At 44.2% G+C, this 27,139-nt stretch overlaps 3 protein-coding genes across 3 annotated transcripts; 2 read left to right on the top strand and 1 right to left on the bottom strand.

Moving 5' to 3' along the window:
• The first annotated feature begins 114 nt into the window (after window positions 1-114).
• TAF13 (TATA-box binding protein associated factor 13) lies at window positions 115-2,402 on the top strand. Its single transcript, XM_030956252.1, has 4 exons — window positions 115-183; window positions 308-386; window positions 830-927; window positions 1,762-2,402. Exons 1-4 carry the CDS (start codon window positions 157-159, stop codon window positions 1,930-1,932), a joined length of 375 nt encoding a protein of 124 aa, XP_030812112.1. The 5' UTR covers window positions 115-156; the 3' UTR covers window positions 1,933-2,402.
• On the bottom strand, window positions 1,192-8,534 carry NEPRO (nucleolus and neural progenitor protein). The gene is made up of 9 exons (XM_030956239.1): window positions 8,366-8,534; window positions 8,053-8,207; window positions 7,200-7,276; window positions 6,961-7,092; window positions 6,522-6,599; window positions 5,306-5,667; window positions 4,575-4,636; window positions 3,871-4,121; window positions 1,192-3,411 (listed from the first exon to the last, which is right to left on the bottom strand). Exons 1-9 carry the CDS (start codon window positions 8,517-8,519, stop codon window positions 3,015-3,017), a joined length of 1,668 nt encoding a protein of 555 aa, XP_030812099.1. The 5' UTR covers window positions 8,520-8,534; the 3' UTR covers window positions 1,192-3,014.
• Window positions 8,535-8,578: 44 nt separating this feature from the next.
• LOC115903282 (protein spire homolog 1-like) lies at window positions 8,579-26,801 on the top strand. The gene is given in 18 exon segments (XM_030947624.1): window positions 8,579-8,588; window positions 8,653-8,820; window positions 8,823-8,909; window positions 10,734-10,765; window positions 11,211-11,375; window positions 12,130-12,255; window positions 12,540-12,605; window positions 15,469-15,630; window positions 17,809-17,877; window positions 18,353-18,488; window positions 18,929-19,053; window positions 20,675-20,780; window positions 21,329-21,477; window positions 22,531-22,662; window positions 23,991-24,055; window positions 24,899-24,926; window positions 25,337-25,479; window positions 26,630-26,801. Coding segments are annotated over 18 exon segments (1,941 nt in total).
• The last annotated feature ends 338 nt before the right edge of the window (window positions 26,802-27,139 follow it).

Genomic DNA, 27,139 nt, shown 5'->3' with positions numbered 1-27,139 from the left:
GAGGGCTACCAGACCTACGCCGCGGCCCCACGGCGCTGCCCTCCGCCCAGGCAGGCCCCGCAGCGCCGCCCACTCCGCCCGTCCCGCCCGGCGCGGCTCGGCGGCGCCGCGGGGCGGGGCCGGGCCACAGAAGCTGTTCCGGGCCGCCGGGCAGCCATGGCGGATGAGGAGGAGGATGTGCCGGTGAGTGGTGGAGGGGCAGCCCTTCCCGGGGATTCACACCCCAGCCACGGTCGGGGGAGCGACGGGAAGGGGCCGGGGCCAGACGGGCGCTGACCGCGGTCTCCCCTCCGCTGTGCCCGTGTAGTTCGAAGAGGACGCGGAGGACGCCGGCGGGGGCCTGGACGGCGGGCAGGGCAGGAGGAAGCGGCTGTTCTCCAAAGAGCGTAAGTCGGGCCGGATCACTCAGCTGAAACCACGAGCTGACAGCTATGGGGTCCCAAAACTTACTTCTCTTTAGCAAAACAGCGGCTTTCATAATGTGCTTTGGCTGCAATTGCAGAAATATGCCCCCTCAAAAATACTGCTAGCGTATGCTCTGGACCTAGCTTTGCCCAAAGTTAGCTGCGCTGTCACTATGCAGTGCTTTGCAGGCTAAATGAATATTCAGAGCCTGTCCTCAGACATGCTCTTCTGTATGTACAGTTCCTGTCCCTACAGGAGGGCTTTTGTTGGCTTCTGTTTATTTCCTGTATGTTTTCTCAAGATTTGTCTTGCCTGACAGATGAGAGTGCCGTCTGGTGCAGGAACATGCAGGCTGGTGAGCTCTAACTAGATGCATGCGGCACTGAATGCATGAAAGCCTCATGCTGAGTGTTTCTTTGTGCAGTAAGGTGCATGATGTATGGATTCGGAGATGACCAGAACCCTTACACAGAATCAGTGGACATTCTTGAGGACCTGGTAATAGAGTTTATCACTGAAATGGTAAGTCAGCTCTAGATGGCATGGTCAAAACATCCTCACCAGAACTTTAGCTTTTTGAAGGTTAATGCCTCTGACTCAAATACTGCATTACCCCAGGCCCCAAACTCATGGCATTACTAGGAGAAACATAAACTTGGATTTTGTTTTCCCAAGATTAAAGCAAAATTTATGCACCTTGCTCCATGTGGATTTAGAACACTGAAGTCTTTAAGTACCACTTAGATTAGTATTGTAGGAAGGGAAATACCCACCTGACTTTGGGGTTCACTGTGGCATCACTGTATGTGCAGCTGACAGAAAATATGGCTCAGATTTGAAAGTCTGTCAACTTTTTGTGTTTGCCCAGTGTCTGTACATGGATGGGAACTTAGCTCTGTGCTACAAAAGGAATGCATTCTTGGGCCTGAGGCCATTTCTCTTCCAGACCTGGATACCATTTCTAAGTATCCAAACATTCCCCTTTCTATTGAAATGCTGGTCTTTCCTATACTTATCAAAATGCCCTACACTGTCCTCTGATACAGTTACCTCACACTGCTTCCAAATCGTGCCTACTCTTCAGCCATTCTGCAGGCTGGGTGTCCTATGTGTAATCTGGCCTTCGTTTTGATACCATTAAGTGATCTATATGTAGTGGTTATGTTCAGGGTATAAGTGACAGCAGAGTAAGTCCATGGTTTACTGGGAAATTCTCTTGTGATGAGGATGATGGTGCCCAGAACCTGCAATTGCTTACTTTTTTATTATGAAATGACAGGAACTAAAGTGGAATAGAGACCTTAAAAAAGCACCATGGCAAAGGAATACTGCTGACTTTTTTTTCCCCTCTAACAGACGCACAAGGCCATGTCCATCGGGCGGCAGGGTCGGGTGCAGGTTGAGGACATTGTCTTTCTAATACGCAAGGACCCCCGGAAGTTTGCCAGAGTTAAAGACCTCCTAACTATGAATGAAGAACTGAAACGAGCCAGAAAGGCCTTTGATGAAGCAAACTATGGGTCTTGAATCTGTGCACAAGCTGCACTGGGGCATTATTTGGGCACCTGCTGCCCACTAAGAAGGAAGATCATGCATGTTGTTTGGAAGGGCTTTTTAGGATGGAGGTCACTGCTGGGATGTCTGCCAGCCTTTTCTAAGAAATATTCAAGCAGCTGAAACGTCACCTGATTGTATGTGGTATACTTAGGTATTTTTATACCATTTGATGAAATGAGAAAAGGACCTCTAAAATTTCCTGCAGTGGCAGGAATCTGTTTCAAGTAGGCCTGTGTTGCATCAGATAGCTCAAGGGCTGATGATTCCTGATTCTCTAAAATTGTTTCAGTTGTCACTGGGTGTTCCTGTGACAGGAAGCCTTGAAAATGGATCTTGGTTATCTGTATAAAGACCTTAAGCCCAAACTACTAACAAAGTTGTGCTCTTTGCTCTGTGTATGCTTTTTGAATAAAACATAAGTTTGTGCCCACATTTCATAACTAAATGTACACTGATCAGTTCATACAAGGCAGATAATACAGACCACAGCTGTGCTTTTCCCTACTTCTGGAACAGCTATGGGGAGGTAACTTCAGTTAACTCCTTATTTCAGAACAAGCATAACAAATGCTGAAACAGAAAAAATACTGCACATCAAGGCTGTCCCCTCTACAAGCAGCACAGAAGGAAAGGGTGTAAGGCTTGGAAAGGTTTTGGCAAGTCTTTTGTCCAAAGCAGCAGTGAGTGATCAGCTGCAGCCTTTCTGCCATGGATGGGAACTGTTTGCACTGTGGATTTGACAACAGCACTTAACATGTGGTCAGGCAATAGAGAGGGGACACTGAGTAAGGGTAACAAAGTCACTGTTCCTGGACAAGGGTAGGTAAAAGGATGGTGACTATTCAGTTATTTGGAACACCCTTAAAAATATAAAAATTAGCCATTTAAAAAAAGCTGGTTTACAAAAACATAACGAAATAGTTGTTACTTTCTTAACAGAATTCACAATGTGAGTTACTGAGACACCATTAGGGTTCAGAGGGGTTTACTTAAAAAAAAACAAAAACCCCAAAAAACTAAAATGACTTTCATTTCCTCCTTCAAATCCAAGATCAGACACCTATTGCTGCAAAAATAGAATCAATATCTGTGTTCTCAGCAGCTTCTTTCCACACAAGGCCAGGGCTTCCTTCCAGTAGCAGCTGCTTAGGGGTCCCTGTTGTGCTTAGTCTGACATGTCCTGTATCAATGCTGGAATGTTCTTCCTGACTCGGAGACCCATCTTGGTAAGCTGGGAGGATGAGCGATGCACTCTTCTCACACACCCCAAAAAGCTCAGGAGGCTTTTGCCCACCAGTCTTGGGAGCTGTCTTCAAGAGTGCCGATGATCTGATCCTCCTTCGGCAGAAGCGTGCCTGCAGGTGCTGCCTTGGCCAGCGCATGTGTTGTGACCCGTACAGGAGGTATTTACAGACAGATGTTTTGACACAGTGCAGCTTTTTCTTCAAGCTTAAAGGGAGCAAAGTTTACAAAACAGAACTTTATCAGCTACCAAAGTGTCACTTCATTTGGAGTTTGTAGAGATTTCATTATTACCCATCTCTATCATTTTCCTTATCATACCAAGGAAACAGAACAGCACCTTGTACAATATTAGCCAAAGCAGTCTGAATAAACACAACCCTTGCCTCATACATTTGTTACCATAAAACATGCAGATGATTTAAGATGCATTTTCATCCTCCCTCCTAAGTACTGTACATTTGATAGCCTTTTAAAGCCTTTTTAAATCACAAGTGACTGAAGCTAAACAGAATGCCCATTGTCAGAGCACCCAGTAACCTGAACTAGTGATCCTGAGTTTTAAAAGAATAGCTTAGACCACTGTGTTTCACTATATTATAGCAAAATATGTAATATTAAAATACAAATGTTAGACTCAGAAATCCCACACCCATGCAAAACTACCTGCATCCTTGAGCCTCCACATGGTGTAGCCGGTTGCTTTTCAACAACTTGTTACGCAGAAAATAAGCTTCTGATTTGAATTTGTTGGTTTTGCACCACAGAATAGCTTTTCTGAGTGCCTCTGACAGCTCCCCAAATGAGGCAGCTGTTTGGACCATCTGTACAAGAGATCCAGTGTGCTGTGATTTTACTATCTGAGACAAAAGTGGTGATGCCTTTGCTTGAAAAGGTGTTGATGCAATGCTCAGACCCTGAAACAAACAGTAACAGAAATAGTGTTTTAAAAAGATGATGTGTCTGATCCTTTCTGCTGGAAGGAGCAGAAAACAGAATGTTGTGAGAACATTCCTTATTTTCTAAGGAGAAAAGGGAAGAGCAGTCTTGTTTTGTGGAATACAAAAAGAAGAGGCAGATATTTAGAATTTCTTTTTCTACTGCTGACTTGGTCTCTGGTCATTTCACTTGACAAACCAACAAATGCCCAAATTCCTAAGCAGAAATAAGTAGTGATTGATATTCTGTGCAAAGCTTCCACACTAACCCGAGTTGCTAGACAAGCAAAAATAAGGCAGGAAAAGGGGACATTTTCAATCAGGGATATTGTGTTTCAAGTGTTAGAGTCTTTACAATACAAAAAAAAAACAACTATTGTGTACAAAAAACCCAAACAACCAACCTAACATGTAAAACAATACCATACAAACCTCTTGTGTGGGATGTCTGGATGGCCTAAGCAAGCTTTTCACATCAAACTCTGGGTGCTTCCCTACAGAGAGAGAAGAGAGTTCCCATTACAACACTGAGATACTTTTATTTCTTTGCACAGAGACACCACAGAACTCTCAGTAGGCTCACACCTGTACTCAACATTTCCAGGCAAACTCAAGGGGAGTACACTAGTTTTACATTGCAGCTGGCAAGGAATGAAAAGCATGCAGAGGTTTACAGATGGCTGCAAAGGAGAACTTAATGGATAAAAGCTTCACACAAACACATGGATGGCTGCAGTCACTGGCCATAGCCCTGGCTGCAGAGGAAGATTTGGGCACAGTTCAGAACCAGCAAACACAGGATACTTGCATCCTGTTCCTACAGCCTTACCTGCTCTTGTATGGGCTACAGACAGTGCCCATAGCTTCTTAGCTATGCAAAAGCAGAAAAGTACAAATAACTATTTTCAGGACCTGTATACTGCATTCATTACCCGCTTCTCTTAAGGCTGTATCCTGATTAAAAGAAACACCCCCCCAAAAATCATGATACTGACATTATCCACGCTTTATAAAGGCAAGGGCACATGCAGCATTCTCTTCCAAGGACAGGGAGTTTGTACAAGAACCACACTGTAGGTAGCAGAAGTGCTTGGCCCTGTGGGACAGAAGTTGCAGTCAGTCTCTGAAATGTCAGAAACCATTACAGTGGCACAAAGCTTTACCTCTCCTGGCTGTGGGCACCACAACTGTCTCTCCAATGTCCACGGGGCACAGGATGCTACGGTTTCTCACAGCACTTGTACAGGTCTCAGATTTTCTCTTTTTCCCAACCTTTGATACTGCCTCTGGCATTGCTGGGAAGAACTTCTTCATCCAGCTGGTAGATTTTTTTGCTGTAAGCATTTTAGCCTTTTGCTTCTTTGCTTCAGAAGATACATTAACTCCAAGGAAGTCACCAACATCAGAAGGGAAGGTAAACCCCTTGATATAAGGGGTCTTTTGGGTTTCAGATACCAGATGAAGCATTGTTGACAAGGCACTGTACAAGGACATGAGGGTCTGCAATACGCACCTGTACTGGATCCTGTAGACAGAGGACAAAAAGGAATGGAGTCTCCTCTAGCAAAACATGATGCTCACTGAACAACTACCTTCAGCTCAATGGTCCTTTCCCTGTTTCCCCTCAGTACAAATTTACCTTTTTACACTCCATCACCCTGCTTCACTTAAGTCTGAGCTTTAAGGAACTGTTCCAGATCAGAATGCAAGAGTCACTTGAAAATTCCTGATCAGAAGCCCCTCCACTTCCACAGAGTTTTGCTGAGTGCCACACTTGGGACCCATCAGGTTATTGGGTCACATCCAAGGTGCCATGAGGTCTTCTCACAAAAGCACCCTGCACCAACTCAGGCCTGGTGCCATACAATTGCCTGCTCTATGTTTCCTGGAGTTAGAAGATTTCTTGTGCCACAGAAAGTTGTTCTAGCAATGTTGTTACTCCTTCAGCTACAGACAGCAGTTATTCTCCCAGACGGAGAAAAATCAGAACAACCAATTTCCCTAGAAAACTCAGTAGCATAATAGAACATGTTTAACCCAGCCTTCCCATTTCAGCATGAGGCAAGACTTACTCCTTGCTGCACAGAGTACCAGGTGTTTGTTGCAAACTGACACTAACACTGTGATTTCATTAGAGGTACATATTGTTTGCTAAGATCCAAGAATAAAGCCTTCCATAAGAGCGTGTAAGAAGTCTCTCTCCACTTGTACAACTCTGCAGGTTCTAAAATCCAGTCCAAAGGCATGGAGGGACCTCCCTTCTCCTACTCCCAACTGAATAAAGCTCCCTTAGCAGCAAGGCCTAATTACAAGCCCTTCTCCCTGACAGGCACATCAAACAGACAGACACAAACAAGACAGACTTTTGAACACACAAACCAGAGCCGGCTTAGGAGCCCCAAAGCCACAGTATTCAGGAGTATGAATTCCTTCGAGCAGAGGTGTTTAACAGACAAGCTGAAGATTATAGCAGTTAAGGTTAAAAAAATAAACAGCATGTAATGAGACTTGCTGAACACACCAACTAGGGGCAATTCACAAGGCAATATCCTGGAATAATCTGGGAGATGAGTATCCAAACTTTGTTTGGATACTGTTCTGGCTCAAGGCCAGAACAGCTGCTAGCCAAACAGTCTGAGGTTTCCACATAATAACTTGAAATGAAGGTTTCTGGCTATCAAAGAAACTTCAAGTTGCACCTATGAATTGCACAGTTGAGTCCATCAGCAATACAGGGCCTACACAAAACCTCAGTTTGGTCTCATGAGGTGCTACTGGTGAACTCTAAGATAATGTTTTTGTGGTGAAAAAAGGATACAGAAAAGCTTTACAGCAACAATCCAGTAGACGTAGTATGAGCTTGCAGCCTCCCAATACCTTCAAAGCCACCGTTTCCAGAATAGGCTGGCTGGGAACCAAGCACTCTGCCTGGGCTTTAGATGCATTTTTCCTGTGGTGATACAAGGATGAAGAGTTGGTCACAATCTAGCATCCTCTTCCTTTAGCTCTGCAGACTGAGTTAATGGACAGTACAAGACATGGGATCATGACACTTACTTGGGAATCAGTCCTACCAGAGTTTCCAGGCAGCCCACCAGATTCATTTTCCATAGGCGCTTTAAACATTGCTCTACCTAGGAGAAAAGAAAACTCCTTTGACTGGCATTTTGAGAGACTGGTCTAAGAACTGTCACTATATTAAACCACACTGGAGCTTTGTGTGATGGGATGTTCTGGGACATTTCTGTATCTGCACAATGATGAAAAACATCCCTTCATCACTCTGCATTCTAAATATAAAATTAAGTAAAGGTCTGGAGTAGGCCATGTTTAATTGCTGCTGCATGATTTTTCCCTGCTGTATACAAGGGCCTTTACTACTGGATGTCAAGAAGGAAAACACATAAACAAATCAAGAAGGTAAGTGCTATTCCTGCTCCATTTCAAAACAATTATTTGAAAATGCTGACAACCCCCTTCCTGGAAAACTGGCAAGGTGTTCACTTTTCATCTTAAAACAGAAAATATCTAATAAGTAGGATAGGATTATTATTCCTCCCTCCTATCATTGCAATGACGTCCCTGTATTATTCATGTATGCAAAGGTATGGAATAATACGTATTTCAGGCCTCAGCATGAGTATCGGAGACCAGGGCAGGAAAACTGAAGTTGCAATTGCTGCACAGGGCCAAGAAACCCATGAGAAAACAAGAATGCATGAGAAAACAAACCCACGTGAAAACAAAAATGCTCAACCATGAGAAAACAAAAATGCACCTGCTCACAAACTTTTTTGCACGATGCTCCGGGCGCTAAGTGCTACTCGAAAGGCTTTTCGGGGAGTGGTGACTGGGGGCCGGGAGTACCCAGCTGCCGGGTCCCTGCTGGCCAGGCGGGGTTGGTGCTCACCTGCTGCAAGGCCAGGTAGGGCCGGTGCCGGAGCAGCCGGCTATGGTACACGTAGAGCACGGCGTGCAGGACGCGTCCCTCGGCGGCCAGGCCCGGCCCCGACAGCCGCTTCCCGGAGATGTCGCAGCGCCGCCGCAGCGCCGACAGTAACCTCACTGCGGGCGAGACCCGGGCAGCGCCTCAGCGCCGGGCAGCGGCACCAGCGCCCGCCGCCGCTCCGGCCACTGCTCCGGCTCCCACCGACAGACCACCCACCGCAAACACCCGGGAGCGGCTTCAAACACCCCCCAACCCCTCGGCACCGCGCCGGGACCTGCGGGGTGCTGGGCCGCCAGCGGCACCGTGGCGCTGTTCGCAGGCCAGGGCACGTCCAGCCGGTTCCAAGGCTCGTCCCGCCCGTTCCACGCCGCCCTGGGCGCCGCCATCTTCCCGCTGCGCGCGGCGAGCTCCAGCGTGGGCGGCACCATCCGGGCGGGCCGGCGGGGAGAGTCGCGGGCCGGACCAAGTCACCCCGCGGGGGTGCGTCATGGCCCGAGGCCTGGCGCTGATGCACTACATTCCCAAATGATATAAGCGAGAAGGGAAATAACTATAAATCAGGAGTGGTATTCACACTTTCTAAACCTCGCAATTCTCCACTGTGTGCCTCGGGAGCTGTGGCCGTTGGGAGCCAGCGCAGCAGCGAGGCGTGCAGGCGTGGTCCTGGGGGTGACCCCAGTCCCCAGCCCTGCAGCTGTGCCTCCCATGTCACGCACAAACCTCAATGTGCTGAAAAGCTACGTGATGGGCTTCACACCAGGAGCAATTCCTATCCAGACTACGGGATATAGTCCTAAGATGCACTGGGGAAGGTTCAGGTTGGACGTTATAAAGAATTTATTCACAGAAAGGGGGATCAGACATTGGAACAGACTGCCCAGGGAGGTGATGGAGTCACTGTCCTTGGGGTGTTTAAGGAAAGAGCAGACGTGGCACTCAGTGCCAGGGTGTAGTGACACTGATGTCAGTCACAGGTTGGACTCAACGATCTCAGAGATCTTTTCCCACCCAACTGATCCTGTGATTCTGGGATATTGGCATTCTGGGCAAGGAAGGGCCTTGCTGCCCATGCCCCATGTACCCTCCTGGCCATCCTGAGCGCTCCATGCTCACAGCCCCTACTGTTGGATTTTGCTATGGGAGGGGGCCACTGCAGTGTCCCATGGAGTTGATTGCTCTGTAATTTATTAGTGCTGTTGGAATAGTTTCCTATCAAAATGATTTTTGTAGTGTTCTGAGTTCTCCTCCCCCAAGTACATTTCCTGCCTCTTTCCCTCCCTGCCTGAAGTTTAATGTACCCTTCTCCTACTTGCAAACATTGGTGCAATTAATATATTTGTGAGAAACAACAGAGTTAAATTGAGCACAATTTTTGTACACTTACCTTCTCTTGATTCCATTTTGTTGTACACTTATTTTGTTCTTTTAAGAAATCTGGTACAAGTACAGATAAAGTCATGTGCCTTTAAAAAGACAGAGCAAAAGTTGACATTAATGGTTGCACCTGTAGGGAAGGGAGATAAGAGCAAATCAAGGGCTAGAACCAATAAAAATCTGCTGTGAAGGCTTGCCCAGCCTGGGAAAGGAAGTTTTAAGCTCCCTAGGCTAAAAGTGGAGGTTAGAGGTGAAAGGAAAAATGGAGTCTCCAGGGTGTGAGCAGAGGATTGCAAAGGTCTCTGTAGCTGAGCTTCTGAGGTGTTTGGAGCATCCTTTAAGTGAGGAGCAAGCCTGGGCTATCTGCTTTCAGTGTTGCAGAAAAATAGAGCAGTTGGCCCACAGCCTACCACTCCGTTCTGTGTTTGTAAAGGGTTCTGAGAGCATCTTTATCCATGCTGATGGTACTGCTTCCTTCCAGGTCTACGACAGGTCTGGTAAGAGCATGGGTACCTGCAGATGCCAAGGGAAATTTCTTTTCCTCTGCTTTTTTTGTTTTGCTTTCCCCCCTCTCTTTTCTGTGTATGTTGTCATGAAGCTATTCTCCTGCCTGTACTTCATTTCAGAGGACTGTGGATGAGTGATAATACAGATGCATGACCTGCTAAATTCTCTAATAGTGCTCCATTGAGTAATTTGGTTCTAGGGAATAGCTGTGATGAAATCTTTCTACCACTTATGTTATTTGAAATAAATAGTCTGAGGCTTTGTTATATGTACTGCTCTGTTCACCTTCCAGTGTATGGTTCCTTTGTTATGGTAACTCTCACAGCAGATTTATGATTGGTACTTTCCCTTTTTTTGATCACTCTGTGTAGCACAGCAAGTGGTAATAACTCTCTGTTATGTTGGGCTGCAGCAGAGGTCGGTGCTAGGCTAACTCTTCAGGGACTAGAGTGGGTAGTAAAGAATAAAGGTAAAGATCCTGTGCCTCCCCTGGAGGTTGGATATCAATTAGCAAACAATAAAATGCAGTATCTGTTACTTTGGGCTAATGCTCACAATAACATGAGTCTCCCGTGGTGTTTTCCAGGACTCCCCAAATACAGGCCTACTTTCCCCAGGTAGGACTGACTTTAGTCAGAGGAGTTAGTTACCTTATTACAAACAATGTGTCCTGTTCCCCTCTCTTGAAAAGGGTTCTAAAAGCTGTTTATCAATGCCTGCACAGCTGTCTTTCTCCCCTGATCCTTGTTTTTCCCTTTCAGATTTTGGCAATATTCAGCAGTCAGAGGACAAGGTAAGCCTGTGTATTTACCTTCATTGTGTGTGCAGATACAATCCTGTTGTAGTAGAAGGCCTGCTCAGGAGATGCAAATGTCTTGGGAAATGATCAAGGTGCTTGAATTTGCTGTGGCCTGTGAGAGTGACTCCCCTGCAACCTGGAAAAGGAAACAAAATGCTTGGACTGAACTCAAATAAGACAGCGGGACTGGGAAACAATGTGCACAGATGCTGTCTACTGTGGAATAGCCCACAGTCTTGTCCTGATGGCATATATCTTAGGGGTACCAGTTAAGGCCATTTAAGAACTTTAAACCAGCTTAAATGGAGGTATTTCTCATCCTGAGAGATGTGTTCAGTCCTCAGGAGCAGAGGAGTATGCACACGTGGCTGGAAAATAAGAGCTGTGATGCTCTCCACAGCACTTCGTGCTATATTGCTTCCTTGATCTCTGTCTGCAGCTGTTGGAGTACTTGGGAGGGGTGATCTATGAAGCCCTGGACTGGGGAATTGACAGCCAAATGGAGCGAAAACTGAGTGATCCTTTGGAGAAACTGCTGTGCCTCATGTTGAAACTGGATGACAGGGCAACAGAACCACCAGTCACCCTGCAGGATGTTATCAAGGTTTCCTTTTTCTCCCTTAGTAAATATAGCAGCTTTAGAGGAGTCGCTGGAACAGTGCTGTTGGCCAAGAGGCAAGACCATTTCTGGGAAAAAGCTGGGTGGGCTGTTGGAGGACAGAGAGGGAACATTGGCCTTCCCATCAGAGGGAAAAGGCAAAACTATTTAAGGTGTTTCTAAGTGCCCATGGAAAATAATTAAGAAGGAAGACTGAGTACGGCTCTCCCACAGCTGTATCTACAAAGTCCTTCTGTACACAGTCTCCAAATTCAATACCTAGAACACTATGGATATTGAAAAACTCCCTTTCCATAGTATTTGGATTCTGCAAAGGCTGGGATTTGAATGTCTCAACTCAAACAGATATTTTTCTCTCAGACATAATTTAAAGGTATGAGAAACTTCCCATCCCCTATCTGATCAGGACAGGGAAAAAGAACAGGGCAAGTGACTCTATCTGCTGTGGGTTGTTGTTCTTTGAAGTGGAAGCTTCCCCTTTCAGGTGCTTGTTTTGAAGCACACCTTATGGAAAACAAGATAAACAAATTACACAGCTACTTCCATTATTGTACATAAAAGATTGACTATCTTCCTTCTTTGTTCCTCTGTAACTGCAATAGAAAGAAATATAAAGGGGCAGTGAAGAAGATGATTTTTAACCATGGATTGAGGAAACAGAATCTTACTTTATTCCATCCTACCATGTTTGGTTTTTTTTAAACTTTAAGATCTTTTTAAATAGCTGCACATCTTTCAGGCCTGTGAGGAGCACTTGTCCACGCCTTCTGAGGCTACCAGCCATTATGAAATGACCTGTAAGAATCTGTTTACGGACTATATGGAATTACAGAAACTTGTGACCATCATCCAGACCTCCAAAGAAGTACGTTTAGGATTACCCATTACCTGCTATTCCCTGTACCTTCACACACTCACCAAGTTCTAAAGTAACCTTCTCATTGCACTAGAAATGGAGCACCTGGGTGAAGTTCTGTTTTCACAATGTGAATAGCTGCTGCCTCTGAACCATTTTTATTTATTGTAGCATTTGAGAGTTTGTGTTTGTAGCTTCTTGGCTTTTCAGATAAACATTAGTAATTTATGCTGACTAGACAGGAAGTCACTGAAGAGTGTAGAGTGATGACCTCTTATTCTTGCCTTTCTCAGAGACTGAGAAAAATGGATGTGGAAGGTTGGGTGGAAAATCCCATTCAAAAGAAGAAAACCTATCGTGTAAGAGATTTATTTTCTTCATTATGGGGAACTGGGGTTTTTTGGTCAGCGTTGGCTCTCTGAGGCTTTCCATTGATTCTTCTATGAAAAATAGAGCATGAACACAAATTGAACTACTTAGGCTGTTCAGGAGCCTGAGTAGTTAAAGACTTGTTTGCAAAACAAGCTGGGGAGTGAACTCGAAGTTAAACTATTTCATATGTCAACCTCACGTGGGCTTTTATTCTACCCAAAGATTGTCTTTGTGGTACAACTTAAACCACTTCTAAAAATGAGGTTGGAGGCAGTCTTTGGAGTAAATGCCCACAAGTAGTTATGCAGGCTGTTTCTTCCCACAAATGAGCCCCAAATTCTAGCTGCTGGCAGGAACTGACACCTGCCAAAAGCAATCTGCTCCTTTCTCATAGCTGGACTGAAAACTCCCGGAAAACTCTTCTGTTGTTGATAGTCCTGGGGTGGACTAGTTCACGCTTGTTATGTGGGATCTCTGTAGCACTGTCCATCTTTTTGGTTGTGCAGCTCCAGCAGCTCAAATAAAGGAGTGAAAGAGAGTGAGGAGATGTCACTCCTACCTTTGTGCACTGCCTTTCTTGTCTTTGTCTTCTGTGCTTCCATAGATGTTGGACTTTGTGTTTGGGGCAGGGAAGGCAACTTACTGTGCTTTTTTCAAGGCCCTACACAGTCGGGGCTCAATCAGAAACAAATAGGTCTTCAGGCTGGAGCTCTGCCCAGCATAAACAAATGCTCTGGAGTCTGTGGAGACAAACAGCAAGCCCCGAGAGACTTGTGGACTCCCTTTGTCTAAATAGCACTTGCTTTGAAGCGTGCTCAAACTATTCGTATGAAAATGTTTGTGAAATGTGTGTTTGGGCATATTTTTAATTTTGTGATCTATTAAAATAAACTGGCAGGCTATGTCAAACCACAAACTCATCAACTGCTGTAGCTCTTTTCTGCAGGGAATACATGAATAAATACATGGGCTTTGCCATGTGGCCTGAAGGCCAGTGTATTTGGCCTCTGCTCCTTCAGGAGGCATGAATTCCAAAAGCTGGATATCTGTTGTGAATCCTCTGCCTCTAGTTTCCAAGTCCCTAAGCACCAGCTGATTGCATTGCTCTGACAGTCTCTTAAGTTTTAAATAACCAGGATGCCAGCTTCTCTGGGGTCCCACAGGTTAGAGCTGATGTCTTGAGTGGTGCTAAGCAGGTAATGTGCTCTGCGAATCACACTTTTTCATGCTGACTGATATAAAACAGATCTTCTGAAATGCAGACCACAGCCTGACAGCATGCAGTGTTGTACAGTTTCAGCAGAGCTTATGTGTCCCAAGTTGATGTTCACCTTGAAATCTAAGCAGTGAGACCTGTTAGAAACACAGCTGTCTTAGCACTCACCTGTTTGAACTCAAGGTAATGGGTTTATAGTGTTGTAGCATTTTATGTTGTACTTCATAGGTTGTGGAAAGTTTAGGTGGCTTTTGACAATACAACAGATGGCAAAAATAGAGTAATTGCAGTGATCCAGTCAGTAGGGAAATAGAAACATGAGTGATAATGATGTCATGAACATCTGAAAAATGTTTTGGGTGAGTAAGTTGCTCTGAAATGGTCAGCTGAAGGCAGTTCTTGTCCCCAAACTAATGTGGCAGTATTACAGTACAGAAGTCTCTCTAAGTCAGGTCATGTCTCTCAGCCAAGTTTAGTCACCATGTGAAATACAACTTTATAAAGTGCAAACGTTTTGGGGTAAGCTATTTTGAAAATCTCTAGTACTGATGAGTTTGCCCAGACACTTTTGTATGTTCTCCCACACAGTATTAAATGTAGCCTAGGAGATATGGCAAGTGTTTGGTCATACTTTGAGAGTTCTAGTTTTCTGGAGTTGAGGTACGATTACCAAATCCAGACTAAAACAATCCAAGAAAAATATCTGTCTTCTTGAGGGCAGCCATCAGTCAGAGCTTGTATAAGACTCTTCTGTAACGATACCAAGATATCTGAAAGGATAAGTAGAGAGAAGATGCTTCATGCTGTAAGTAGAAAACAGAGAGAAGTCTAAGTCAGATACTTTGTTCTGAGGCGGTTTTCTAAAATGTTTTGCTTCCCTTTCACTGTTTATAATACAATGGCTTGTTCTTACTCAATTTGCCACTGGGATCCAGATAAGCTGTTGATTTAGCACTTCCATTACAATGTTGTCTAAACATGCTATTGAGTTGATTACTTTTTTTTCCTGTCTTTAGCTTTTGTTGGGTTATACTGCATGCCTGAACATCCTCAGATACTAGTACAGAAACAGGATGAGCAGATATCAGGGTTTTTAGCTTGTGTCTCTAGGCTGAGACTGCTAACCTATGCTGCTGTTAAGTATGAGATCCCTTGCCTACTTGTCTTCTTCTTTTTTTTTCCTGTACACTTCAACCCTTAGTTTTCTGAAAATTTGGAGGATTTTCATGGTAAGATTTGGGATTTCATTCCCAGTGTTTCCTAGGAACCAGTAATATGAAAACACTCTGGCACTTGGAGCACTTGCAGAAAGAAAATGGGTCTGTTTATTTACCTGGCAGCAAAAGCTGTATTTTGCTGAAGTACATCCATAAAGTTAATGACAAATTTTGGGAATGAGCCTAGTAAGCCAGCTACGAGTTTCCTTGTTATAAATTAACTTCTGCAAATAAAAGCAATTCTCTGCTTTGGTACTGCACCCTGATCTGGAAGTGAGTAGAAGGGCATGTTGAGGACACAATTCTGTGTTTCTGAATGACTTCAGCTGCTAAGTGTGCCCTGTTACATGGAGGGAGGGGATGCTGCTCTGTGAGTTCTAGCCAGCTACTGACTTGGCCTTTGCTGGTTTCTCCAAGGCATTCCTGTGTCCCAGTGTCATCTCTGAGCTGAAGGCTGGTGTGAGGCTGCGCAAGGCTGCTGAGCGACCACGGCGCTGCATGTCTCCAAAGGAACGTGTTCGCTCTCCCTATGAGCTGCTTTTGGATGACATTCAGCACAAGAGGTACACCCTGCGGAAGGTGAGTGACTGGAGTGTGCTTTGGAAACATCCAATCTACTTCATTTCTGAGCAGTATGTGTTGAGACCTCTTCTCCAAAGGTGTGTCTTTTTCAAAGGTACATCGAAGTCCAGAAGTGTCTGGGGCTCCCTCTCAGCTACAGTTCAACATTAGATCACTCTGTTTGTCTACCCAAGTACTTAATTTTCAGTAACTTTTTAAGTCAGAAGTAGCCCCAGTTTCATGAATTGGAACAGTAAACCTCTTCTCCCTCCAGGGTCAACCACTCACTTTCCTGCAGCAGTTATTCTGCCCAGCACACAACAGTTTCATGGAGCACACTCTTGCTGCCTTGTGCGTTCCACCTTGGGCACTTGTGTCCTTCCAGGCTCCTTTAGCTGAGCTGCACCTGCAATCTTTTACTTGTTGCTTTGCCTTCCCAGATGCTGTGCTGTGTATGCACTTCTGAGACAGTTCTCTGCTCAGTCTAAGGCAGAGGCCTCTGGGCAGTGCCCTTAGCTACTGCAGGAATTTAGTCAGGGTTAAAAATGTTGAGCCCCTCACAGGGAGGAGCAGAGACTTCCACCTTCGCCACTTGGTTGGTGAAGACGACCAGATACAAAAAGTCTGGGATGTCTCTAAAGGCTTGTGATGCTCTTTGCTTGCTGCAGCTTGAGCTGGGAATGATGAGCAGATCTAAAACATTGGCACAAGGCCTTGTGGCATTGGCGTGCTTTGCAAACAGACGTCTTGGCAGAAGATGAGACACAACTGTTCTTGTAATAAAGAGCGGTATTACAAAAAGTGAAAACTTTGCATACTGCACTAGACATCAGCTTTTTTTCCTCTTTGTTGATGCTGCTAGAGTGTAGCAGGTTTAAAAGCTTCAGCTAAACCATGCACCTCTATAAAATCCCAGCTCTTGCTTGGCTTGATTGTGGCTCCAGCCTCCAGGTAATGCTATGTCATGTGTTTGCAAATGGTATCTTGATGGATATGTAAACAAACAGTATTGGTAAAGAGAGAGCGCCTCATAACTAGCTTGTATTCCTTGCAATGTACTATGTATCAATGCACTGTGCAGTACACAACCGCAACTCAAGGTGGCAGGATGATCTGGGTCTTGATTTTCTTTTTTTTCTTTTATTTTTCTTTCCCTTTTCTTTTTAGTAACTTTTTCTTTGGTCCACGAGAAGCACAAATATGTTTGAAGAGTAGTAGTCAGAAATGCCGAAAGAAAGCAGAGTGCTACTGCTCAGGTCTTTGTGAAGGCTCTTAAACGAGGATTTCCCCATCTGCAAAGCTATTTTAAAGCTTCTCTAGCAAACAGTGGTCTAATTTGCAAATGAATGAAAGCACAGCTACTGTAGGGAGCTGTAGTGTTGTTCTACCTGCACTCCCACGTGTTCTGAAGTTGTACACACAAGTGAAAGAAAATGGCATGGCCTCAAAATACGAATTAGTGAACAAGGCAGCTAAAGACATGCATGTGCAATTGACTTTTTTTTTTAGTTCTCCCCTATGCAGCAAGCACAGGGCTTGATGCTGCACATGAATATCTGCCCTGCAATTCTGTCTTGCTATTGTTCCTAGTTTATGTCGGGCTGTAAGTCCCAGTCTCTGGGACTCTGGCTTAGGCATACAGCTGCCTGCTGCTACAGTTCCTGTTACAGTCTTGTTAACCCGTTCAATTGCTCTCCTCCCTGGAGCTGAGCTTTTACTGATGAATATGATGTGACCATGGTGCTTGTTGGGATCACTCCTGACATTAATATCTGAGTGCAGTGTTTTCTAGCTGCTTCTCAGAGCAGTTGGGGGTAGAAGGCTTTGTGCTCCTTGTGCAAGCCTCTAAAGGCTGTGCAGTACTTCTGATTGCCTCTGGTTTGCCGCAGGAAAATCTTTCCCTACCAGAACCCTATATGAGGAAACATCATTATGCCACACTTCCCAACTCCTTGTTTTGTTTTGGGGGGTTGTTTGTTTGTTTTGTATTTATTTGGTGTTTATGGTTTTGTTTGTTTTCAGATGGGGTTTTTTTGTTGTTTTGGGGGGATTTTTGTTTGGTTTTGGGCTTGCTTTGTTTTGGTTTTTAGTGCCTTCCCCATCTCCCCTGTTCCCAAATCCTGACTTGTATCATTCACTGTGCCACTGAATTGCAGAGTGTATAAGGAGCAGAGTTAAGCATCACTTCTCTTTCAGGTGACCATCAAGCAAAAACACAGGACCCCCAAAGCTGATGTAGCTTCTCTCGAGCCTCATCTACAGCTGGTAGGTGACCTGGTGCTGCATCTGATGATAGCAAAACAAGGTAATTCTGGCGGTAACAAGACATTTTGAAGCAATATAAAGCTAATGCTTCAGCTACTGGTTTGTATTTGGGAGGCGGTTATCTTAACCATATTTAACTTTTGAATTGACTCCTGCCAAACATGGTACTAGAAAAACAAGAGCTGACATCTTTGTAGAAGAAAGATGATCAATCTTCCTACTTCCTCCACTGCTTCTTTAATTTGCAACATTTTTTTTGCTCTTGAAAGAGCTCCTGGAGTTCTTGATTTCAGATTTGAGTCGCTAAAGTATTCCACTATGCTTAGTGCTGAAGGCTGTCTCATGTGCAGGGCCCAGTGCCCTCTTGGGTGACAAGCACTTGTGAAATGGGGCCATTGCTGATGCAGTTATTCTGTCACCACTGTTCTCCTTGCTCTGTCCAATGGCTCTTTGTGGTGCTGTGCTTTGGCTGCAGATGTTGAAGGTGAAGCTGAAACAGTGTGTGCCACAGGAGCCCAGGTGGCATGAACAGCTCATGGCAGAAGTAAAACAACCACCGAAGCCTTGGGCAGCAGCAGCAGAAGCACAGGAAAAGAGGAGCAGGCCCAAAGGTACCTGCTATAAAGTGACCTAGCAAGCAAGCAAGCAAAGTCAGCGTTGGCTAAAAATAATAGATGGCCTTGGAAATTAAATCCCACTTATCTTTTCAATAGCATTTGTAATGTGACGGGTGGTGAGAAATACAAATGATGTGTGATAGAGGTGGTATGGCATGAGAATAGTTATTTCTAAAAATCTGTTTGTGGCTTATTAAGACTCAAAAGATATTTCAACTTGCTCTTTTTTTTTTATGGATGTCCACATTTCTCTGTCCACTAAGTGAGATTACAGGACTTTGACCATCATCTAAGAATAAAAGATTATGTAGTTACCAGGACAAAGCCTGGCTAAATCTTAAATTCCAATGTGTTCCAAATTTGTCATTTTCTTGTCCCAGATCTATCTCATTTAGTCTGTGGGTATGGGTTTTTTGTTATCCCTCTCGCTGCAGAAATGCTTGTGGCATCAAATACTGCCTGGAACTCTCCAAGTGACAATTTCTTACATCTCCAAGATGCCAGTACTGAGTTTAAAATTGCCAACACTAAAACACAGCAGCTGGGAGCAGGAGCTCAGGTAAGGCTTTAATGGAAGGACTACAGAGAGACATGCCTACTTCAGGAATTAGAGCTGCGAGCATATACATAGCCTGCCTGGAAGGGCAGGAACAAATCCTGGTGTAGGAAATCTTGCCTCAGAAGTGAACAAGTGTGGTACTACTGGGTTCACTGAAGTCCCTTCCTCTACAGAAGCTCATTTCATTCTCAAACACTTCTGTTTGTGGCATGACTGCAGCCTATAGGTACTGATCTCTTCTCTCTGACCAGTGACAGCATCCAAGGGAATGGCCTGAAGTTGAGTCAAGGGAGGTTTAAGTTAGTTATTAGGAAAAGGTTTTTCACTTGCAGGGTGGTTGGGCACTGGAACTGTCTTCCCAGCAAAGTGGTCACAGCACCAAGCCTACAGAATTCAAGAAGCATTTGGATAATGCTCTCAGGCAAATGGTGTGACTCTTGGGGTGGTCCTGTGCAGGGGCAGGTGTTGAACTTTGGTAATCCTTGTGGGTCCCAACTCAGGATATTCTATAATTCTACAGAACTGAAGTCTGCTTTGGTCTCTTAAAACTAGATCCTGCAGAAGTTATAATAACATGGGAGTCTGGCCAATGTGGACCAGAATATTCCTACTCTTACCTCACAGTGAGGCATTTGATGCTAGATGTATTGACATATTTTGATTTCATGTGGTATGTGAACTCGTGGCAGGAAAACTTAATGATGTATTTTGAGGAAGGAACTTAATGGGTGAATTCCCACTTGTTTGTCTGTGGAGTTATTTTGGGAGCACTGTTCTTCAGTAAACCAGTCTTTTGGTTCTTTAACTCCTGGCTCTGTCATGAAAATCTTGACTGCTTGGTTCTGGGATTCAGTCTGAGCATATTCTGAAATTCTGTGGAACAGAACTTAAACCCTAACACATCATGTCTAGCACAGATACTCTGGCATACAAACAGGAATCTATTTTCTGTAAATATTCCTGCATGAAATGCAGTTGCCTAACTGAGGAAAACAGATATGAATTATAAAAGCAGAAAATCTTAGCTTTACTTGCCCAGTCTGAGTTACTTGGAGGAATGTTCAGCATTGTGGTTGACATATTACTGCTGAACTAGAAGGACTTTCATATAGAGACTAATATAATAAAATTTGAGGGTTTTTTTTGCTTTTCTAGACAAGGTAGAAACAATGCTGTTGAGATAAAGCATTGCATTTGAGTTGAATTAATGAGTTGGATTAGTCATGGTCTCTTGAACTGTTCTCCAATGTTGCTGTGTGTGTGCTGGAGCCAAGAAAATGGTTCCGATGTATTCCATGGGTTGTGTGTGTATGATTATACCAAGTTGGTTCCTGAACAGATGCCACTTTAGTACTAGTATCCACTACTGGAGCTGGGCAAGAGAGAGAACAGGTGAATTGGAAACTTCACTAGCTTAGCTGGAATTTCCTAGCTGTGGAGTGGGGGGAGAATTAACTTTATATTTCAAGAAGAAACAAAGTTTCTAAATGTACCCCACTGATTTTTCACTTTCCTCCACTTTTGGCTGAGCCTTGAACATTTTTGATCAGTCGTGGGTATCCTGGGTTTTGTTAGGCGGCAGTACTTCTGATGAAGTGGCCTTGGTGTCTCTTACATACAGATTATGAACGTCCTGTCCTCTGATCTACAGGAAACCACTCCCAAGCTGCCTGCCAGTACCTGTCTTTCCTCCACCAGGCCATCAGGAGTATCCTGCATCAGCACAGGTCAGTGCGCTTCTGGCTGCACAGCTAAGCCAGGTGACAGAGTACAGCCAGTGGCCTGATGGGCTCCCAAACCCTTTGGCTGGGCTCAATGTATACTTCATTATCAACTGAAGATACTTTGCAGGACAAGTTCCAATGCTAAATAAAGAGTCCAGGGAGGTGCCCTTAGAAGATAATTTCTCTGCAGTTGTCTGAAGCTTGTGTAGCTCCTGCAGCTTCAAAACAATGATTGCATGTCCCCAAAGGCCTGACTTGGAATTTGCAGCAAAAGCTAAATGAGTGGTTTGAATATTCAAGTAGAAAGTGCAGCACTTCATTTTATTAAACTAAATTATGCTAATGAAACCTCATCAGTTACTACTGACAAGCATAATTACTGTAACCTCTGCCTTTTATGTGATCTGAGCAGATGGGTTGGAGGGGGAGAGATGTAAGCCGTGCTACCTTCAGAAGGCAGTGTTTTGCTTTTGAGTGTCCAGCCCTCAGGGTGAATACTTAGAAACTGATAGTGGGTTTTCTGCACACTAAAACTTTCTCTTCCTACCCAGGTCTTGCTGCAAGTTGCACTCCTCCCATGAGTGCACCCCTACCAGGAGACATTAAGCCTAAGTGTTTCCTGAGCACTAGCCAATGGCAGCTGCCTCCTTACAGAGGAAGGTCCAAATCTTTAGAGAGAAGCCTTCAAAGCAAGGAGCTTGTAAGTCCAACATGCCAGCAAGCAACCCTGGTCTGATATATCTGGTAATGACTTGCACCTTGATCCTCATGAAAGCAGTAAGCATGCTCTGTGGAATTTTGTCTTGGAACATATGGTATACCCATCTGAAGTTGGTATGCTATTCTCTCCTTGGAGACATCTTAAGAGAAGACTGGATGCTGTAGTGTCCTTGTGGTGGCTCCCCCCTTTTAATGACATGAAATAAAGTTGTTTCTCATACAAGAAGAGGGAAATACCATGACATTACTTGAAAGTGTGCACCAAGGCTTCCTCAAGCAAACTGTAATTGAGAGTGGAACTATCCTGGTTTCTTCATGTCCATTTCTTTTCTCTAGATTCTGATATGCTCACAAGTATCTTTTAAGCTGCAGTAAGGGGCAGTAAGTAGTTAACAAAATGTGGATAGCACAGCATTAGTGACTTTTAAATGTATAATATACGTAGAACTGAAGTTATCAGGCTCTGAATGATGGTTGTGGGAGAAATACTGGAGTCTGTGTGCTTCCATGCAACCCTCTGAATTATGGCCTCACCATGTTCTGCCCTGACAAGGTGTGTTGTGCCCTTGTCTCTTTCTTTCCTTCTGCATCCCTCCTTGCCCCACCTTGGCAAGTCTCTAACTGAATACTCTGATGCCTCTTTGTTCAGCAGTGTGGTGGGGGATGCAGGTGTGCTGGGGATTAAAGCACGGCTGTCTCCTGTCTGACCACGAGCCTACAGCTTCCATTTGTATGGCACCAATAGGTCTTGGGAAAGAGAAGGGCAAGAGAATGTTGTGCTGTGGAAAGCAATTTTGTATCCAGGAGAGGCCAGGGTGGCATGTGTTCTGGAATCTGCTTGAAAACTGTAGCAACCTGCGGGTAGTAGTTTCTCTGCTGGTATTATCAGAGTCACCTGATACTCCACATCACAAGCAAAACAGGGTTTTGGACAAAAATGCTCCTGATCCTTTGGGACCCAGTTTTGAGATGAACTCCCCAAATAGCTGCTTTCTTCAACTTCATCTGATGTTTAACTTCTGTCGTTCAATAGGACTGTCCCTTTCCTACCGAGTGGCCATCACCAACCATTGCTGAGCTGATTGGAACCAGATATGCTGTGATGGTGCTCGAAGAGCAAGGCCTCTTCCAAGGAGGTAGTGATGGTGATTTGCCAAGAGCAAAGGTACATTTCTCCTCCTTCTCTTGGTGCTACCCTTGCCTTTTCAAAAGCTGTCTGGTTTCATGGCTCTCTGTGCTGAACTGCAGAGGCACCCTCTGCCTCAGCTTATCCTGTTCATAACAGCTGATCTGAGTTTGGCCCTGGGCTGGAAAATTTTTTTTAGTATTTCTGCAGTGATGGGTTCTAATCTAACTTAAGCTGTATAAATTGTCTAGAAAGTAGCCTAGCCCAGCCTTTGCTTGTTGCTTCTTGTCTGATTTCCATGCAAGGAGAGCTGACTGCCATGACTGTTGATCAGCTCCGAAATCCCAAAGTAAATAACTGCAATTTGGTATTCCTAAACAGTGAAACAAAGGCGCTTGACTCAGGCTCCCACACCAGAGTTGTGCTGACTCAAACAACCTTGACAAGTAGTCGTGAAGGTGGGGGAAATGAGTGGCACAGGGAAGGAGCTATATAGCTCAGGACTGTTGGTTGTTCACATTTATCAACTTCTGCCTTATCCCTGAGTCTCCTTTAGAGGGAGTGTGGCAACCACTCCTCCAGAGCAGATGTCCTGAGTACAGGCCCTTTGCAACACAGATGTGAGGAAGTCTGTGCTTCTTGGCTTTTGGGTCACTTTTTTGCCCTCATTTATTTAGCAGTATGGACAGAGTCAAAGGTTCTACTAGCAGAGCCATGCTACTTCCACAAGCTATCTGATGCTCCTGAGACTGAATCCTTGTTTTCTTCTCACCTTACTCACCCTGCTTTAACTTGCCTGCTCTATGACTCTTCTAAAATGGCTTTCTTACCCACTGCTGTTTTTGTAGCTTTCTCAAGTTCTACTTCTCAAGATAATATCACTTCTGACTGCCAGCTGTGTATGAATGTGCTCTTTTTTATAAAGTTCAAGCAACTCATCAGCTTCCTTATGACTCATTTTTTGCTTCAGGATTGAATTCAAATTTGCCCTGATTTAATCTCCTTGGGATTGCTGCAGTCTACCTCAAAGAATGTCTCTCTTCTTCCTTCTCTCTTAACTAGCTACTGTTACACTCTTGCACAATACAGCTATTGTTTGCTCAAGAGCCTTTTTTTAAACTCCGGTTGTCTGGCAGCTGCCCCAAACCTCTGCATTATAAAAACACTGGCCTACAAGTGAGATTTTTTTTGCCTTTTTAGCTTTTAAATCCTGTGTCTTTGCTATACTTTATTGGACCTCTGTTATTGTATATGAATCTAAAGCCTTTAGAAGGTTTGTTTACGTGCTTCCTTTTTGGCAAGCAGTGGATAGTGTTGGTACAAAGATGTTTCCCATTTGCATTCACAAATAACTTTCTTTTCCACAGATCTGTTTCAGCTGCCATAAGCAGATGTTTCTTAAGTGGCCTTACCAATGTTACCTCTGCAGCAGGTGAGCTGGTACAAAAGGACTGAATGAGGAGGGAGAAAAAAGTGAAAGAACAGGCTGAGAATTCTCAGTATTCACTGGCTGTACTACTGGATAGGACCAGGTTGCTGAGCTCTTCAGCTTTGCCTTACTGCACAAGCCAGGCTAAAGTGTCTACAGCTGGGGAGGATGTGGAAAATCTTGTCTCTGAAGTAGTATCTCAGTTTTAACTCTTAGTGTTAACTCAGCAATAGCCAAATTTCCTCTGCCAGTATGAAATTAGTTTCTCTGAGATCACCTTCTGCGTTTTGCTCTAAAGGTTTGCTCTAACTTCAGCCCACAGCTTGAAGAGGTTCTGAGACAGGGTCTACACCAGAATCTTCTATTAAGGACTGAAAAAGAACTTCAGACCTTGTGACTGGGAAAGGAGTTGAGCCTACTTGTATCAACTTATTTGTCAGAGGCTTTCTGTTCATGGGAGAGTGAGAGAGGAACTTCAGGCTCATTAAGGCTCACTTAAATCTATTTGAAGCAGTTGTGAAGCACTGAATTGATTATAAGCAACAAGTAAACAACCACTGGAAATTGAGCAACTGTCTGGTGGTAGTGCTGGGTGAAGTGTAATGAGCATTTGCAGATAAAGCCTTGAAGCTATGGATGTTGATACATTTCAAATGATTTAAACCACCAGAAATAGGAAAGCTGGCAAACTGAATAGTGGAGTTCTCAGCTGCTTCACTTTGCCATCGAGTGGTTCTGCCACAATAATGGCTCAGACTTACTTTGAAATTAGCTACTTTGTAGCTGCAATATTGGTAGCTGCTGAGCTTTACTCAAATGATAATGCTGGAGATTTTTGTCTTTCAGGGTTGTCTGCTGTGACTGCTGCATTAAGGCAAGTCTAGTCTTTACAACAGTGTATGGGATTTTTACGTTTTCTGCTTTCCCTTCTCCTCACCTAGTCATAAGAAGCTTTCCTTCATCCCACTGATACCTCAAATCTATCCTCCAGCTTGTTTCTAAGAAAATAGAAGAGGGAATGGTATGACATGTAAAAGTAACCAGGGTGACACAGATATCTCTTGTCATATTCAGCTAAAACAACTCTAGTTCTTCTTTCTTTCATCCTGTGTAAAGTGGTTTGGATTACACTGGGCTCTGTTTATACATGGGTCAGAAAGTTCACTGCATTAATGTCTACCTTTTAAGTGCTTCAATAAATCAATTGCATGGCATGCAAATTGTCCTGATAAGATGGAGGATGTGTTTCCCTGAGAACTCAGGTGACTTGTGTTGTGATTCTAGATGTCCATGCCCTTCAGAACTTGTGTACATCTCCCACTTCAATTCCTAAAATTTTTGAGACTGTCTGGAGAGAAGGATCCAGCTACTCAGGAACAGAAGAGCTCCAAGTTGCTACATGAAATAGAGCAGCAGCAGTATTTTGGGTAAGCTGGGACAGGGTTGTTCTATTTTTACCTTGAAAGATGTCACCATTTACTTATGCAAAACTACAAACATGTAGACAGCAATATGTAATATTGGGCTGGTCAGCAGAATGCTCTGTTGAATGGCTGGTTTTAGATGGTTTTAGACTGGTCTAACTAGTCCACAGTTCTCTGGAAGTGTTGTTTATTTTAGATGATGCAAAGGGAGGAAGTGTAGGTGCTCTGAAATGCATTTTCTGTTTTAACTATCAGGTTTGTGACATGGATTTAGAAGTGTCTATAAGTGTTTTATGCCCAGATATAAAAGGTTCCTTGCAATAGCTTCATAGTATGAGAATTTCCAGACCCCATCATGTTCTATCCCCCACAGCTGAAGGTCTGTCACTACAACCCAGAAGTAGCCCCCTTCTTCCTAGACATGAAATACTCTTATTGTGGCTCAGGTGTAACTGACTGAACAGTGATGCCACAAATGGTTTCTCAGTCCCTCCATGTATATACAGACCCTTTCCTTTTTGTCCCCTGAAAATTAATTATTCCAAAAAGAGTTCTTGACAGTTCTGGATGATAAAGACAACATGCATATAAGTGCAATATACAGGACTGAGAACATTTATGTTTTCTTCTTTCCAAAGCAGTTAAATTTTCTATTGGGCAAACTGGTACCTTCTTTTTCTTCCTGTGAAACCATTCTTTAATGCAGCCAGAATAAAGACACAATTGTTTCTGGTTCTAAGGCTGATACTTCAGTTGCCAAAACTCAGAAGTAGTATTCATTACTGAAGTTAATTGCATGGGGCAGGCAGTGGTTTGGTCTGTGTTGTAATGCGAGTGCTGCAGAAGAGGCCTAAGACTGCATTACTGTCATACTGCAGGATGGCAAAAATAAATCCTGCTGCTTAAGGATGCAGCCATAACCTTGGACCAGACACAGGTATCCATTAGCCCTTTGGCTGATACACTGTCCATAGACAGAAGCTGTCAGCTGTTTTGGTGCTTTTTAGCTTTCCTAAGTGGTGCTGATGGCTCTTTTGAACCTATGCATTTGGCTAAATCACTTAGCAGCCTGGGAGAAGGATGGAAGAGCACTATGCCCTCTAACAGAAACCTGGGTCAGCTTTCCTGCTTTTGTTTTTCTCTGCCCCTCCAGTGTACCCGTTGTTTTGGAGCCTTGTGGCCTGGCACAGCCCCTGTGCTGTTATACAAGGACCATGGCAAACTGGCTGACTGCAGACATCTGTACATGGTGTGAGCAATACCTCTTGAATGTGACTTCTAGTCAACAGCACAGCATCCCTCTCAGGAGATTTTCCTGGGCTTGAACCAAACTGGAATGATTCTGCAATACATTTCTCCTGTCACTCCTTATGTACCTGAAATAAATGAAACAGCTTTATGCACCTACTGACATAAAGGACTGAATGAAAGACCTCCCTGCTGGTTAGTCTAAGCAGGAAGCACAGTTAGCATTTCTGTATTGTGAAGTATTCTAAAGCTTTGTGGGTTTTAGAAATGTTGTAATTCTTTCTGTGTCTTGGGGAAAATAAATGTTGAAGCATTATCATGCTTCTAGCGTTTCTTTCTTTGCACCTGCAGCTGTCATTGTTCTGTGGCACTTTTTGCATTCATTGCTGAGCAGACTTCATCCAATGTACTGAGC

Source organism: Camarhynchus parvulus, chromosome 1 (genome assembly GCF_901933205.1).
Source record: "Camarhynchus parvulus chromosome 1, STF_HiC, whole genome shotgun sequence".
Taxonomy (NCBI): domain Eukaryota; kingdom Metazoa; phylum Chordata; class Aves; order Passeriformes; family Thraupidae; genus Camarhynchus; species Camarhynchus parvulus.
The sequence above is the reverse complement of the archived record's forward strand: the minus strand, read 5'-3'. Positions and strand labels throughout refer to the sequence as shown.